The sequence below is a fragment of the Myotis myotis genome, unplaced genomic scaffold (genome assembly GCF_014108235.1).
Source record: "Myotis myotis isolate mMyoMyo1 unplaced genomic scaffold, mMyoMyo1.p scaffold_m19_p_13, whole genome shotgun sequence".
Taxonomy (NCBI): domain Eukaryota; kingdom Metazoa; phylum Chordata; class Mammalia; order Chiroptera; family Vespertilionidae; genus Myotis; species Myotis myotis.
In genome coordinates, this window is record NW_023416317.1 from 31,724,520 (window position 1) to 31,738,438 (window position 13,919).

The following is a 13,919-nucleotide window of genomic DNA, read 5'->3' on the forward strand; positions in this document are numbered from 1 at the left end:
CAGAGACAGACATCAATTCATCAATTACTGGCCTCCTGTATGCACACTGACTGGGATCAAACCTGTAACCTAAGTATGTGCCCTGACTGAGAATCAAACCCACAGCCTTTTGGTGTATGAGCCAGTGCTCCAACCAACTGAGCCACCTGGCCAGGGCTTGTTTTTTAATGTCATAGCTATCCAATATTTACCCTCTTGTTTTAGGATCCAATAATGGTTCCTGATTCAATCAATCTTGATTGGATCAATCATAAAAAACTATTGTTTGCCAAGTGATAGTTTTTTTAACTTTATAATTATTTCTACATTTATTAGTTAGTATTCTACAATAAGGAATATCTGTTCCTTTACCTTCATTTGTTTAATCAGGATGGACTCATGTATTCTTATTTTTATTTAATGGGTTATTATAGTTACATTATTATTATTTCTTTTAATACTCAGAATGCCCCAGATTTGGCCAGTGGGGGTCCAAATGGCTCCTGTGTGCTTTCACATGTTCCATCACTCTGATCACTTCCATGTGATGTTCCAAGCTCACCTTATATTTCTCCTGCTCAGCCCTAGAATAGGCTATTGTTCTAAGGGGCCCTGGTTACTTTTAATGGAGGTGGTTCTAGAATCCACGATCTTGGTGCTCATCCCTACTGGTATGCCACTGTCTCTAGGGTTTTTTCCCCCCAGTGGACATAGAATACATTGGAATATATATTGGACCTGAAAATATAGGAAATAATTATAAGGGACCCTTTTGCAATGATTCAGAAAAATTGAATATGGACTGTGGATGTAATGAATATTAAATTCATGTTAATGTAAATACCCTGCTCTTGGTAATTGTAAAGTAGGTATATAAGAGAATGTCCTTGTTTTTAATAAATGTGCCCTGAAGTATTTAGGGGAAAGGCAGCACAATGCCTGCACCCATGGTAAGGTTCCTGGGAGAGAATTCAGGGCCACTGGAACCTCACAGTTCTTGCCACACTCCTTACCCAGGTGAAAACCTCTCTCCACTGAACAAAAAGGTTGAGAATCAGAGCTCTGGAGCCTGATAGAGTCCATAACACTTTCACCAAGGCATCCTGAACACAAGGGAACACAGCAACCCCGGTGTGGAGGGACAGAGGAGCATGTGCACATACCGCCAGTGTTCTGATCGATAGTCTCTTCTTTCACAAAGGCCACGTCTCCTCTCTCAACCAGACACCTACAGAGAGAAAAGAGGAAGATAGGGAGAAAAGAGGAAGTCAGCAAGATAGATCTTTCCTTCAGGAGGGCCACCTTACAGATCTAGAGCTGGCCATCTGACATCAGCAATTGGGACTCCCCTTCTATCACTAATCAACTATTATACTAATCTTACATCACAAAGGAATAAAGAAAAAGAAATCTCCGATTTGCTTTATAGTTATACAGTCTCGGTTCCACACACTGAATCTTAAATTCTGCACAGTTTCTCCAACAGAGAGAGCTATATCATTTTCTAAGCATCAAAACAGATTTTAGAGAGTAGTTTTTCAGTGAGGTAATTTCTTTGTAAAATTGGAAATGTGTAGACTGTGAATTGTACTTACTCTAATGTACAAGGTGGTTCTAACTGATACATTGGGATAAAATTTAGTGTTTTTCTTCACCGAGAAGTTCAGTTACAATGCTACCATCATTGTGCAGTTGATGGATTAACGAACTACTAAGTAACACAGGCCTGAATCAGAAAGGACAGTTAAAAAGTAATAAGGTCGTAAGGTGCACAGGTGTCTGTATAAAAAAATGATAAACATTCCATGAAATAGAATTAGAGTTGGGAATGTAGAAATCATGTACTTTACTTTTGTATATTTCCAGATTGTAGGTTCCCCAGGGGCGCATGAAGAGCATGAGCCAGGCCCCTGACTCCTATATTCAACTATGATAGAGTTCCCTCACATTGGCACTTGTAATATTTGGAGCCAGATAACTCTTTGTTGTAGGGTGCTGTCCTATGCATGCAGGATGTTTAGCAGCCCCTACCAATTAGATGCCAGCAGCACCCTCTCCCGACACCAACCCACTCCAGTCCTATTTGATAATGAAAAATATCTCCAGACACGGCCATATGTCCCCAGGGGGCAAAGTGCCCTCTGTTGAGACCAACCTTACTGCCAATCTTTGCTGTCTATGACAGCCAGGTCTGGAGACAGTTCTGGAGGGCCCTTCACACAGGGTTCTACACATGGTTGCTGAATATGGCACCTGAAACACGCAGGACTACTAGGCTAGTAACATAAGAAACTCACCTTAGTTCCTAAAAAGGAATCTTGTCAGAGCTGGGAGTATTATTATATTCATTCCAGCATTCTAAGTCTTACCTGAACGCCCCCGTGTAGCCGTAGTATCTCTCGTTGTTGTTGGGTTCACACTCCTTTCCTGGAACAGTTTCTGATCCAGCGCACAGAGCACAGAGACTGGAACCTCGCTTATACCCAGGGGCACAGCCTTGACTGAAAAATTTATCTGCAGAAGGGCAAGAAGAAGTCAGCTTTTCCTAAGTCAGTATGAATGGCCTTCATCTAACACATTAACAGGTGTGTATGGCAGAACATACACAAGCAGAACATACTCATTTATTCTGGGATCTTCCATCAACTCAGGACCTGCCAGGCTATAGGCTTTAAAGGGAAACTTAAGACTGGGAATAGAAGTTAGTGACCGTTACAATTTGGGTGGAGAGAATTCTTCGGACACCCTGAGAGTGTGATCACTTATCTAAAGGAAAAAGATGGAAATGACATAAAGGGGATAAAATTGAAGGTCTCATTCCCTGAACTTGTGCCACCTATTTGCAGATGTTTCCTTCTCCTGCCATTTACTACAAGAGGCTTTTACAGAACTTACTAGTAGAACTCCAAGCTCAAAAAAGAGCTGGGGAAATTTAGTCACAGCTCAGCTGCTCTCCCCTGGCTGTAACACTTCCAGGAGACTCAGGAGAGCAGAGGTGGTGCCCTTGCTGGTTGGGAACCAGAGCTTCTGAATGTCACCCCAGCTACTCTTTGCTTCCTGTCAAGTTGGTACCAAAACAACTGCATGCATAAATGTGATCCAGTCCACACATACGATTCATCTGGTCCCTAACTATTTTTAGAGGACTCTCCTTTTTACATCAGTTGCACATATTTGGAGGTGGCAGGGAGGACATACTCAGGAAGTTAATGTAAATGAGAACTATTAGAAAATATTTAGAAACTATTAGAAAACTAAGCTCCTACTGGAGGATATTCAGTGAACAGAGAATATACTGATTTCCATCCCTTGGAAGGGTCCTGGGAATCGGGCAGTCACTTGTGAGACCTAAGGATCTCACAGACTCACATTGCCCAGAAAGCCCTAAGGCAGGGATTATAGCTGTTGACCCTATAGCTATTTCCCCTTGTTCCTTAGTAACAAAGATCTAGTTTTTTCAATGTTTTTCTCCATTAATCATTTTTTATATATAATTGACATTTAACATATTTGTTTCAGGTATACAAATAATGATTGTGAATATATTGTGAAATGATCACCACAATAAGTCTAGTTAACATCTGCCATCATACAGTTATAAAACTGTTTTTCTTGTGATGAGAAATTTAAGATCTCTATTAGCAACTTTTAAATATTATTAACACACATTATTAACTTCAGTCACCATGCTGTACAGCACATCCCCATGACTTATTTATTTTATAACTCGAAGTTTGTACCTTTTGATCCGCTTCACCCATGTTGTCCAAACCCACCCCTGGCCTCTAGCAACCATCAGTGTGTTCTCTGTATCTATGAGCTTGGTTTGGTTTCCTTTTTTTTTTTTTTTTTTTTTTTTTAGATTCCACATATTAGTAAAATTATACGATATTTATCTTTCTCTGTCTGACTTATTTCACTTACTATAATGCCCTCAGGGTCCACCCATCTTGTTGCAGATGGCAAGATTTCCTTATTTTTTATGGCTGAATAATATTCCTGTGTGTGTGTGTGTGTGTGTGTGTGTGACATTTTTGTTATCCATTCATCTATTGATGGACATTTAGATTGTTTCCGTGTCTTGGCTATCTTTTTCTATATATATAAAAGGCTAATATGCTAAGTGTCTCTCCTCCCATCTGACTGGTCACTATGACGCGCACTGACCACCAGGGGGCAGGCACTCAACGCAAGAGCTGCTGTGACATGCACTGGCCATTTAAAAATAAACGGCACCATGGACCTGGCGCTGACAAACCAGCAGTCAGCTTCCTCCAAGTGGGACACAGGCCCTGCCACCCCCCCGGAGCGACACCCCACCAAATCACAGCCAATGCTGCTAAGACCCCATGGCGCAAAATGCGGCCCACAGCCCAGCCCAGCCTGGAAACGGTGTCTGTGGGCACCAATAATGACATCACGTAGCAACGCCCGGCTTCCTCTCCCTAGCGACTAGCCTCCTTACAGTTTCTTCAGCCCAGGAACATGACTTGCTTTATAGCCAGGTGGAAACATTTACACTTTAACCAAATGTCTGTGAAGCGTTTTCCAGTGCCTCATCTCATTTGATCCTCACAGAAGTCCTGAAGTAGGTAGATAGGAGACTCAGTAGAATCCTATTTTATTTTCATTAACCGGAAAATGGAGATTTAGAAAGCTTAGAAACTTGACCCGACTAAAAAGAAGTAAGAAATGGTGGATCTTGAAAATGACTTCAGGTTTTCTCACTGCGCAGAATATAGTCAAACACTGCTGCAGTTAAATATTTTACCCTTTGTTCTCCCTGTGTGATCTATAATAATAATCTGCTTTGTGTGGATATGTACTGCTGTGTTGCTGACAATTACCTGAAAGAGAAGTTGGGGTGTTTCACTGGGCTAGAAAAAGTTTAGCTAAATTAGAAAGCAGGTCAAATTAAGCAAGTTTATGCTATATCTATAAAAGGCCAAGTTGACGTGTGCATGTACGATACATATAAAGCTCTCACTGGCGCCAATCACACACATGTATTTCAATCTGTCATTGTCGATCATGAATTTGGTTGAACCTTCTATTATAGAGAAGGGGCAAATAGTGATATTAAAATATTTCCTCTAATTAATTTCCTTTTTAGTGTGCATGAATTCATGCACTGGGCCACTAGTTGTAAATAATGCTGCAGTAAACATGGGAGTGCATGTATCTTTTTGAATTAGTGTTTTTTCCTTTTAATAAATACCCAGAAGTAGAATTGCTGGATCATATGGTAATTCTATTTTTAATTTTTTAAAACAAAGTTCTGGTTTTATTTGGGCAGAAACATGCCCAAATAAAAGATGACATTTTCCAGTGTCTTTTACAGCTAAGTGGATTATGTGCCTGAATTCTGAGCAATGAGAAGTTATTTGAAGTGATTGGGTTAGATTTCCTGGATGGCTTCTTTAATATGTTAACAGCAGGATGTCGTATGCATGCATGCAGGGGCAATTTGATTTCTAAGGGGGCAATTCGAGAATGAGTTATTAACAGTGAATTTTTTGTATTTCTTATGGTTCTAGGGGCCTCATATACAGTAATATTTACTTAATATTCACTTTAAGTTGCCCTTGCTCCTTGCGGTTTCCTGGATTATGGATGTGACGGTAATTATGAATGACCTTGAAGACAGAGGCCCCATGCTCAGAATGGTGAAGCAAAAGAGAGAGGGGACCTGGGTTTCTAAGGATCATATCAGCATGGACTGCTCACCTCTCCTCTTTTTCATAAGAGAGAAAGGTAAGCCATTATGTGCAACCAAAAAGAACCATTCTGATTCATCCCCCCAGACCTACCATCCCTTTTAGGTATTTCCTTAAGGTTCACTTTAAGCAAATTTTAACTACTATAGAACCAGAGTCCCAGCAGCATTTTGTACCATACCACTCTCTTCCCAGTACACCTCTTTCTGGCTTGTCCTGACTACAGTGACCTCCCAGGATTCACTCACCAAATTCACAGTGATTGATCTTGCTGTAGAGCAGGCCCATGGGGATATTCCAGCCAGCAGTTCTATCTACTGCAGTGTGACAGGACTTCTTGCCTTGTAGAGTGTTCCATGTGAGGTCCTCTGGTGATGATGACTTAACCACAGCCACAGCCAAATATCCTATAAGAGATACATAAAAAAAGGATGTATTAACACCTTTAGGCCCTTCAGAGTGTCTGTCAACAGTCAAAGCCTGCCATCTCCCTATGGAAGCAAAATTATTCTGAATTATTCCTACTGTCTCTGAAGGAGCCCTTCCCAATAACAGTGAGGTGAACACAAGTCATTCTTTCAGGTGGAGATTAATCTGAACTAAAAAATCAAAATAGTAAGAATATATTATCATAGAGCAATGGCTGGTGTATGACTCTTTCCCAAATGCACAAAGCTACTGAAGTTATAAATCAGCAACTCACCCTCCACTGTGGAATATCTGAGGAATGAATACTGAAGAGTACATAGTGTACTAACAGTTATCAGGAAATATTGTATATGGCCAATAAACTGCAGGGAATATTCTGGCCAGATATTTTGTGATAAAGAGAATACAGATTTACACTAAAATATGTGAAGTGGAAACTGTCACAATCAAGCCAACTACCATTTTTAGCAGCAAATAGTTGCTGATTCTTAATATTGGGGATGGAACATCAACCTGTGATTTCAACTGTCTAATTTAACTCAGTAACTTGTTTACAACAGAAAACAGAGCAATCGTATTATCCATGGAATAAGAATAGGCCTTTCTGTATTCTCCTACTGAGCTTGGCTCCTAGAGTGATGGGGAAAGGCTGTGAGGTTGTAATCAGGGAAAGTCACAAGGACAGAATTGCACACTAGTAGCTGGAAAATGACCTGGAGAGGACTGTGCATAGAGGTTCTGGGGCCCAGTGCTTACTGAGGTGTAAGACTTCCTGACTTGCTCCCACCCCATCTTTCCAGATCCACCTTAGCCAGAACCCTGGGCAAGAGCCAGGTTGGCCTGGCTTCCTCAGCTCAGCCCTGGCTGGAAGACTGGGGAATTTTATCCTCTTAGACGTCTGTCCGTGTGAGCCTTTCTCCCCAGCCCTGCCAGAAACAAATATACAAGGCTCCTTGGCTGGTACTCTCATCTGAAACTGCAGGCCTAATGTAATGCAAGGGAGTCAGGAGTGGTGAGGAGGGTGTAGATGTGCTTATAGGATATAGGAGCCTAGACAACTTATAAACTCTCTCAGCCTCTTAAACATCCTTAGAGGATGAGGAGACCTACTTTATAGGATTCAATGAGAAATCCTTTGTGTAAGTCAGTGGTTCTCTACCTTCCTAATGCTGCAACCCTTTAATACAGTTCCTCATGTTGTGGTGACCCCCAATTTCATTGTTACAGATTGAACATAATTAAAGCATAGTGATTAATCACAAAAAACAATATGTAATTATATATGCGTTTTCAGATGGTCTTAGGCGACCCCTATGAAAGAGTCGTTCAACCCCCAAAGGGCTCACGACCCACAGGTTGAGAACTGCTGGTGTAAGTAATGGCAAGTGTAAAATGATGGTTCCCTACCATCATTACCATTTACTATCTTTCCATGATTCTTTTGCATCCTAAAAATTGATCTCTTCTGTTGCCTTATCTACTTGTGATTTGAATTTAAATTTACCTTCCTTTTCCCCAAAAGCAATGGAATTTATCTTAAACTCAGGTTACCAATCCCAACTCACCTTTTTCTGCTGTTTCCTTACAATTACTGGTAGTTTCTGGAGAAGAGAAAATGAAGAATTTATTAAATACTCATTTATAGATTGGAAATCATGCCTTCCCCATGTTGCAGATCAGAATAAAAAGAGCCATAAAAACTACTTATCACCAATTTCCAAAAAGCCCAAGCTCTTTTGATTGTGCAAATTCACTTTTACTCACTGGCCAATGGAATTTAGCCCAAAATTATGAATTTCAAGTTTCTTGCTCTCTGTCCTGTAGCCACAGTGGTCCCTGCCAATTATACTTGAATCTCTGCACCAGAGCAATAGGAGAAGTGTGAGTTTTGCAAGCAAGAAGACCTGCCAGGAATCTCAGCTGAGAATCCCAACTGTTCTCTGCAGTAGGTTCTCTTTTAGCTGAAACTTTGCAATGCAAAGCCTCCATTTCCCCTGGTGGAAGGTATGATAGAAGAACTATCCTTCAGTTAACTGTGGGGATTAGAGATGAGGGAGCCCAGAGCCTGGGAAGTGGGAGATACTCAGTAAGCAAGATCTTTTATGGCCATTGTAGTAAAAGTCAGGCTATGATTTTCCAATCTCCTTTTTTCGTGGCCTAGAAGAAATACAACACTGAGGGGCGCCCCTTCCACTTACTGTAGTTCTCTGCCAGGACAGGCACCAGTCCACACTTGCCCGCAATATAGATGAAGCCTCCATCCAAGCTCATGGCATCAGCTTCTCCTTTCTGCAAAGACACAGCACATCAGAGCAGATGTAAGGAGGCCATTTCCTGTCCTGTCTGCCTTTCCAGGTGTTTCCTTGAAGCAGCCTTCCCAGTCTGGGTCATCAAGTACCAAGGAGACAGCTGTTGCTAGTTCTGGACCCCCAAAGGGTCAGCCAGGTACACCCAGCACAGAAAATAAAAAATACTCTAATTTTCACCCAAACCACCTTGAACTGATGATCAGTTCTGGGTGCCTTGCTTAGTTTCTACAGGAGCAAAGACCCACTTTCAGTCCGCTGGTCCTCTAATAGGACACACTGTCTCAGAGACATTCCCACAACATCTTTCTGACACCAAGGATTCTCCTTTGCAGGACAGATGAGTGGAGCCCAGCTCTAAGGAGCCCATCAGTCCGCAAGTTCAAAAATGCTGAAGCTTCTGTGGGGCTGGGCTCCCTCAGTGAGGGAAAGGTTCTAACTCATTTTACCTAGTGAATTAGCCACCCACATACCTGATTATTCCTGGGTTTTCATATCACTCTCAGGAATACTTAGGACAGGTAGCAGCAGTGGTAAGGGCACTGCCCTGTGGAAGCAGGAATGACATACCATGATCTTGGCAATACAGTCTTCAGTGGTCTCTGCTGATTCACATTCTATTTGCCCTTTACTGTTTATACTCCACTCATCACACTTGAGCCTCTCCTGGTGGCCTATTGCACACCACTTCACAGTATTGCATCTAGCCATTGAGGCATCTGGGCCTAGGACATAAGAAAGAGAATGGGGTTTCCGATGTGGCACCAGGAGCTGCCTGCTAGTTTGAATGCTACTAACTGTCTTCATGAAAATGCTGGGATTTGCCCAAACAGATCCCATTCAAGGAATTATCTTAGAAAGCAAAGGCAATAACAATCTCTTGATTGACTTATCATTTAGACTTAGTTTAAATTTATTTCTTCTGAGAAGCCAATCATCCTCCAAAATGCCGGGCCTTCTATCACTCCAGGCTAGTTTTTTTTCCTCTTTTTGAAATAACACTTAACCACTTGAGCTGTTCTTATTTATTTGTTCATTGTTTATTGTCTGTTCCCTGTAGAACAGTGGTTCCCAGCGTAGGGTACACACCCCACAGGGGGGGCAATTTAATTTTTAGGGGAGCAATTCGAGAATGAGTTGTTAACAGTGAAGTTTTTGCATTTCTTACAGTTCTAGGAGCCTCGTATACAGTGTATTAATATATATTGTGACATATTTATGCATTTCAGTTCTCTATTATATGTTTTGAAACTTTATTTGCTGTTTTTTCATATTCATATTATTATTTTTTTAACAATTTTTTAGTGATTTCTTTTTCAGTACTTCAACTGTCCTTTCATTTTTCTCTTTCATGATACCATGTTCTTTGGAAGCTTGTTTAGACAAGTTAATGGCCTTTTAGTCTTTCTCCATATGAATAGGAGTTCACTTTTTGAATAATAAGAATTATATGTCACAGGGGGGGCATCAGGATTTTAGAGATGCTTAGGTGGGGCATGACCGAAAAAAGGTTGGGAACCACTGCTGTAGAAGAACATAAGCTCTGCCAGGCAAGGGCCATACCTGTCTTTTCTCCACTGCACCCTCATTGTTCAGGACAGTGCCTGACTTGTGGTCAGCGCAATAAATGTCTGCTGAATAAATGGACACGCACTTAAGCATCAGACTCAGCTCAAGAGCCACTTCCTCAGGGAAGCCTTATCTCAACTCCAGGACCTGTTTTTGTTTTCATGGTCTCATAGGACCATGGTATTTTGTTCTGTGTTGGTTTTTTCCCTTCTTCTGAGTAAATCTCTCCATTTTAATTGATCATTCTATAGAATGATTATCCATTGAACATTTGTCTTCTCTACTGGTGAGAAAACTTCATGATAGGAAAATCTAATATGTTTGTCTCACCATTATATACCAGCACCTAGCACAATCTATGGCCAGATAACCAATAATTCTCTGCTGAATGAACGAATGACCAAACAAACCTCCAGTGACCCAAGAAAATTTAGAAACAGGATGGACCTGTCTAGAATTTCAGGCTCACTAGGCCACATGTTGACCATTGTACTGGCTTTATAGGTAGGAAATTTATTTCATTCTCTTTGACTTACTTTGTGCCAGGCTAATTGGCTTCACAAAGTGGTTGGGGCAGCCCTGATTTATACCCCGTCATTTTACGCATGAATTTCCTTTAATTCCCTTTGGTGATGCCCAGGCTTATCTCATGATGATGAATGCCATTTAACATCTATCCAACAGGTAGGGCAGCTAAAGGAACATCAGGGCAGATGTTCAGTACCTGAACAGACTCTATCACTGGTCCCTGCCCTCATCTGGTTTCCAAGCTCCTAAGGTCACATGGTCCTTCCCAAGTACTTACGTGTCTTTTCCTTCAGATTCTTAATTGCAGAGGCATACTCATATCCCAGGTACATCCAGGAGTCCATCTTAGGGGGAATCTTTAAAAACCCTTGGGCAGAGTCCTTAAACAACAGGTCCTTCCCCTGGGAGGAGCTGAAGAGCTGGAAGTCTCCAGATGTACCTCTGCCATAATGTTCCTATTTATGGTAAAACAGCAGTGAATGGCTACAATGACAAAGTAAGTTGTGAAATGGGACTAAGAAAACCAAAATCCCAGAAAATTAAACCATGAAATTTTCAAATGCCAGGGCAGTCAGGCCTGCTCTTTCCTACCCAACACCTTTTCCACTTACAGCCTTCTGAGGGATTTACCACATCTTATCTCCCTGACTGTGTTTCTGTGCTTGTCTCCCTGGCTGGGTTGATGGCTCACTGAGTGCAAGAACAGTATCTCTGTCAGAGGCTGACACTGTGTGATTGTCACTTAAACTCTTGATGGATGGATGGGAGGGCTGGATGATAGACAGTTGGCTCATTTCTGGCATTCTGCTGCCGTAGGGATGTAAAGCTAGTGGTGCAAGCAGCTCCCTTGCAATCAGGTTGAGAGACATCAAGAAAGAGACCATTTCATTCTGGGGAGTTCGTGGAAGGCCTCATGAGGGCAGGGATGTTTGCCCTTGTCCTAAAAGCCTGATTTAGTTGGAAAGAAATGTAATAGAGCAGTTAGGAGCATCTTCATGTCACTGGTCCAAAATGTAGGAGTCTGGTAAATGATAATGCAGGACTAGGTTCCATACTACTCTGAGAAGAGTCCCTGCTGAGCACTTTTAGATAAGTGGATGGTGTGTAGCATAATCCCCACTGTGTCCTAAAAACAGAAGGGTCTGCAGTGGCATTAAGGAAATGAAGGAAAATGCCACACATCCAAGCAAGGACCACTAAGGAGAGAGAACAATGGATTTGGTACCTGGGCCTGGTTGAGAAGCTCCCAGATCAAGTCCTCGTTGCCACCTGCACTTCGGGCCACAACGGCATGGGAAGGGACAGCGGCCAGGTGGCACTCCTCATATTTATCTACTGGCTTCCGGGTGTTGTCCCTGCACAGGAGCTCATACTGGTCCCTGTCAGCCTGGTGTGGAAGGTCCTCTGAGGGAGGAAAGCCCAGATGAACCTACTGCACGAAAAGCCATGAGCTTTTGGTCCCCCTTCCCCTCCCTTGCAATCCCACTGCATCATAAAATGTGTGAGCTGAGAAACCTGGAGCTGACACTGAGGGCCAAAGAACACAGGGAAACTGACTTGCTCACGATCCCACAGCCAGTTCCAGGAGAGGAATTTTCTGGTACCCAGTGCAGGGTTAACTGAACCATGTCTCAAATTGGGTCTCATCTAAGTAGGCCAACTACTGGCCAAGGTTGGCCAGACCTGTCCCCTATCCTTTGCTATGGCAACATTTAACAGAAGGAAAGGGCCCTGTATCCAGGATATTGAATGATGGAAGAAGGCCCAGGAGTCCAGGTGGGGACCCCACAGGCACATATCTCTGAACATGTAGAAACCCAAGCAGTGATAAAGGATGAACACACTATGCTCAAGTCTGACTACTGAGCATGAAAAGGGAGGCAGGAAATAGAGAAGGCCCACTGCTTGGAGGGGATCTGCAAATTTTTCTATCACTTACCCAAAACCGTCAAGTGTTTGACAAAGGCCACATCCCCAGCACCATCCATTAAACACCTGTGAGAAGAAACACATTAGGAGGGTTTCTGCAGGATAGACCCTTCTCCTGGCTGAGGGTCTGATCACCTGTCCAGCCTGGGACAAGGGGAGAGCCTGGTGGAGACCTCTGTGCAGACCAACAGCAGAGGAAGCACCATGGGGTTATGTTATCTAGGGTACCACAGATGTGTGAGAGGGGAGCTCACAGGAACTAGAGGTCCCTCACCAGGTGCCCCAATGCAGCAAAAAGGCATTGAAGATATTTTAGTACAGAGAATGTTTTTCAAATTTCTGAAATGGAAGATAAAGGCATAGCATCTCCTGAGGGAGAAAAGTACCCTTAGCTTGCTATAAAACCAAGGGAAAAGAAGAAGCAAGAAATGGGCCATGTGAGCTGTCTGTCTGCACAGAGGCCATGAGGGGAGGCAGGAGAGAGGCCAGTACATTGAGCAAGTGACACTGCTGCAGTAGAAAACAGAGCCAGTCACTGGAGAATGTCCTGGACACTAAGCATGTTCCTGTCCCCTCAGGCTCTGCCCAGTACAGTGAGAGGACACACTTGCCAGATTCAAGGGCTCTGGGAAGACAGAAGAGTACCAAGGAAAGCGGCTTCCTTATCAATGAAACATGAAGGGAGCATGTGCTGGCCTAGTCTAGGGAGTCCCAGCTCTGGGGTTAGGCCACCTGAACACTCTTGCTGCAGGCTGGGCTATGCTATGGGCCAGAGAGGGTTTCCCAGCCTGAGGACATTGAACACTTCGTCTGCCATGGAGCAGCAGCAAGTCTCACTCACTTGAAGGCACCCGAGTAGCCAGAGTACGGTTCATGGTGGGAGGAGGCACACTTGTCTTTCCCTTTCCCAGCGCACAGCTGACACAGTTTGGGGAAGGCTGTCGCATCCGCACCAGGGACACAGCTGGCCGCGAAGAAATTGGACGCTGCTGCTCAACACAGAGATGTGAAACACAGGGCATGAGCCAGCCTGGCCAAAGACAATTACAGGTCCCAGCCCAGGCTCATGCATGAACAGAGAGTGACCAGAACAAAACCAGCATACCAGGCCCAGCTTGCCCATATGTGTGTTCATTTGTCAAGATCAAGGTTTCCAAAAAGGGATATGTTAACAACTATTCTCCCACCGCCCTCCCCAAGGACCAGGTCTATGCCTGCCACCAACCAAGGCCTGTCTTAGGTCACTGGCAAGCCTCCTCCCTGCCTCATCACACTGGAACGAAGTCTTCACAGAGAAGTCTTCCCTGGAAGTCATGCCCAGGAGATGACAGACCCACCTGGACAGGTGCATGCCAGGCTCATGGCCAGCAGATGGCCACCAGAGAATGATCCAGCAGGAAGGGAAACACAGAAAGGAAGGCGCCCCAGGGAAGTGGGCAGTAGGGCCCACTGACCTTAGTCC

The 13,919-nt window shown here is 43.3% G+C and overlaps 1 protein-coding gene across 2 annotated transcripts in view; it reads right to left on the bottom strand.

The window, feature by feature from the left end:
- TF (transferrin) overlaps nucleotides 1–13,919 on the bottom strand; it is a 72,708-nt gene that overhangs the window by 8,004 nt on the left and 50,785 nt on the right. For both annotated transcript variants that reach the window (XM_036332552.1, XM_036332556.1), the window contains exons 5-14: nucleotides 13,299–13,446; nucleotides 12,468–12,523; nucleotides 11,754–11,932; nucleotides 10,806–10,983; nucleotides 9,002–9,156; nucleotides 8,324–8,414; nucleotides 7,691–7,726; nucleotides 5,945–6,103; nucleotides 2,349–2,493; nucleotides 1,143–1,207 (exon numbers count right to left, since the gene is read on the bottom strand). In XM_036332552.1, the coding sequence (XP_036188445.1) occupies nucleotides 1,143–1,207; nucleotides 2,349–2,493; nucleotides 5,945–6,103; nucleotides 7,691–7,726; nucleotides 8,324–8,414; nucleotides 9,002–9,156; nucleotides 10,806–10,983; nucleotides 11,754–11,932; nucleotides 12,468–12,523; nucleotides 13,299–13,446 (1,212 nt within the window). The remainder of the gene's footprint in view (nucleotides 1–1,142; nucleotides 1,208–2,348; nucleotides 2,494–5,944; nucleotides 6,104–7,690; nucleotides 7,727–8,323; nucleotides 8,415–9,001; nucleotides 9,157–10,805; nucleotides 10,984–11,753; nucleotides 11,933–12,467; nucleotides 12,524–13,298; nucleotides 13,447–13,919) is intronic.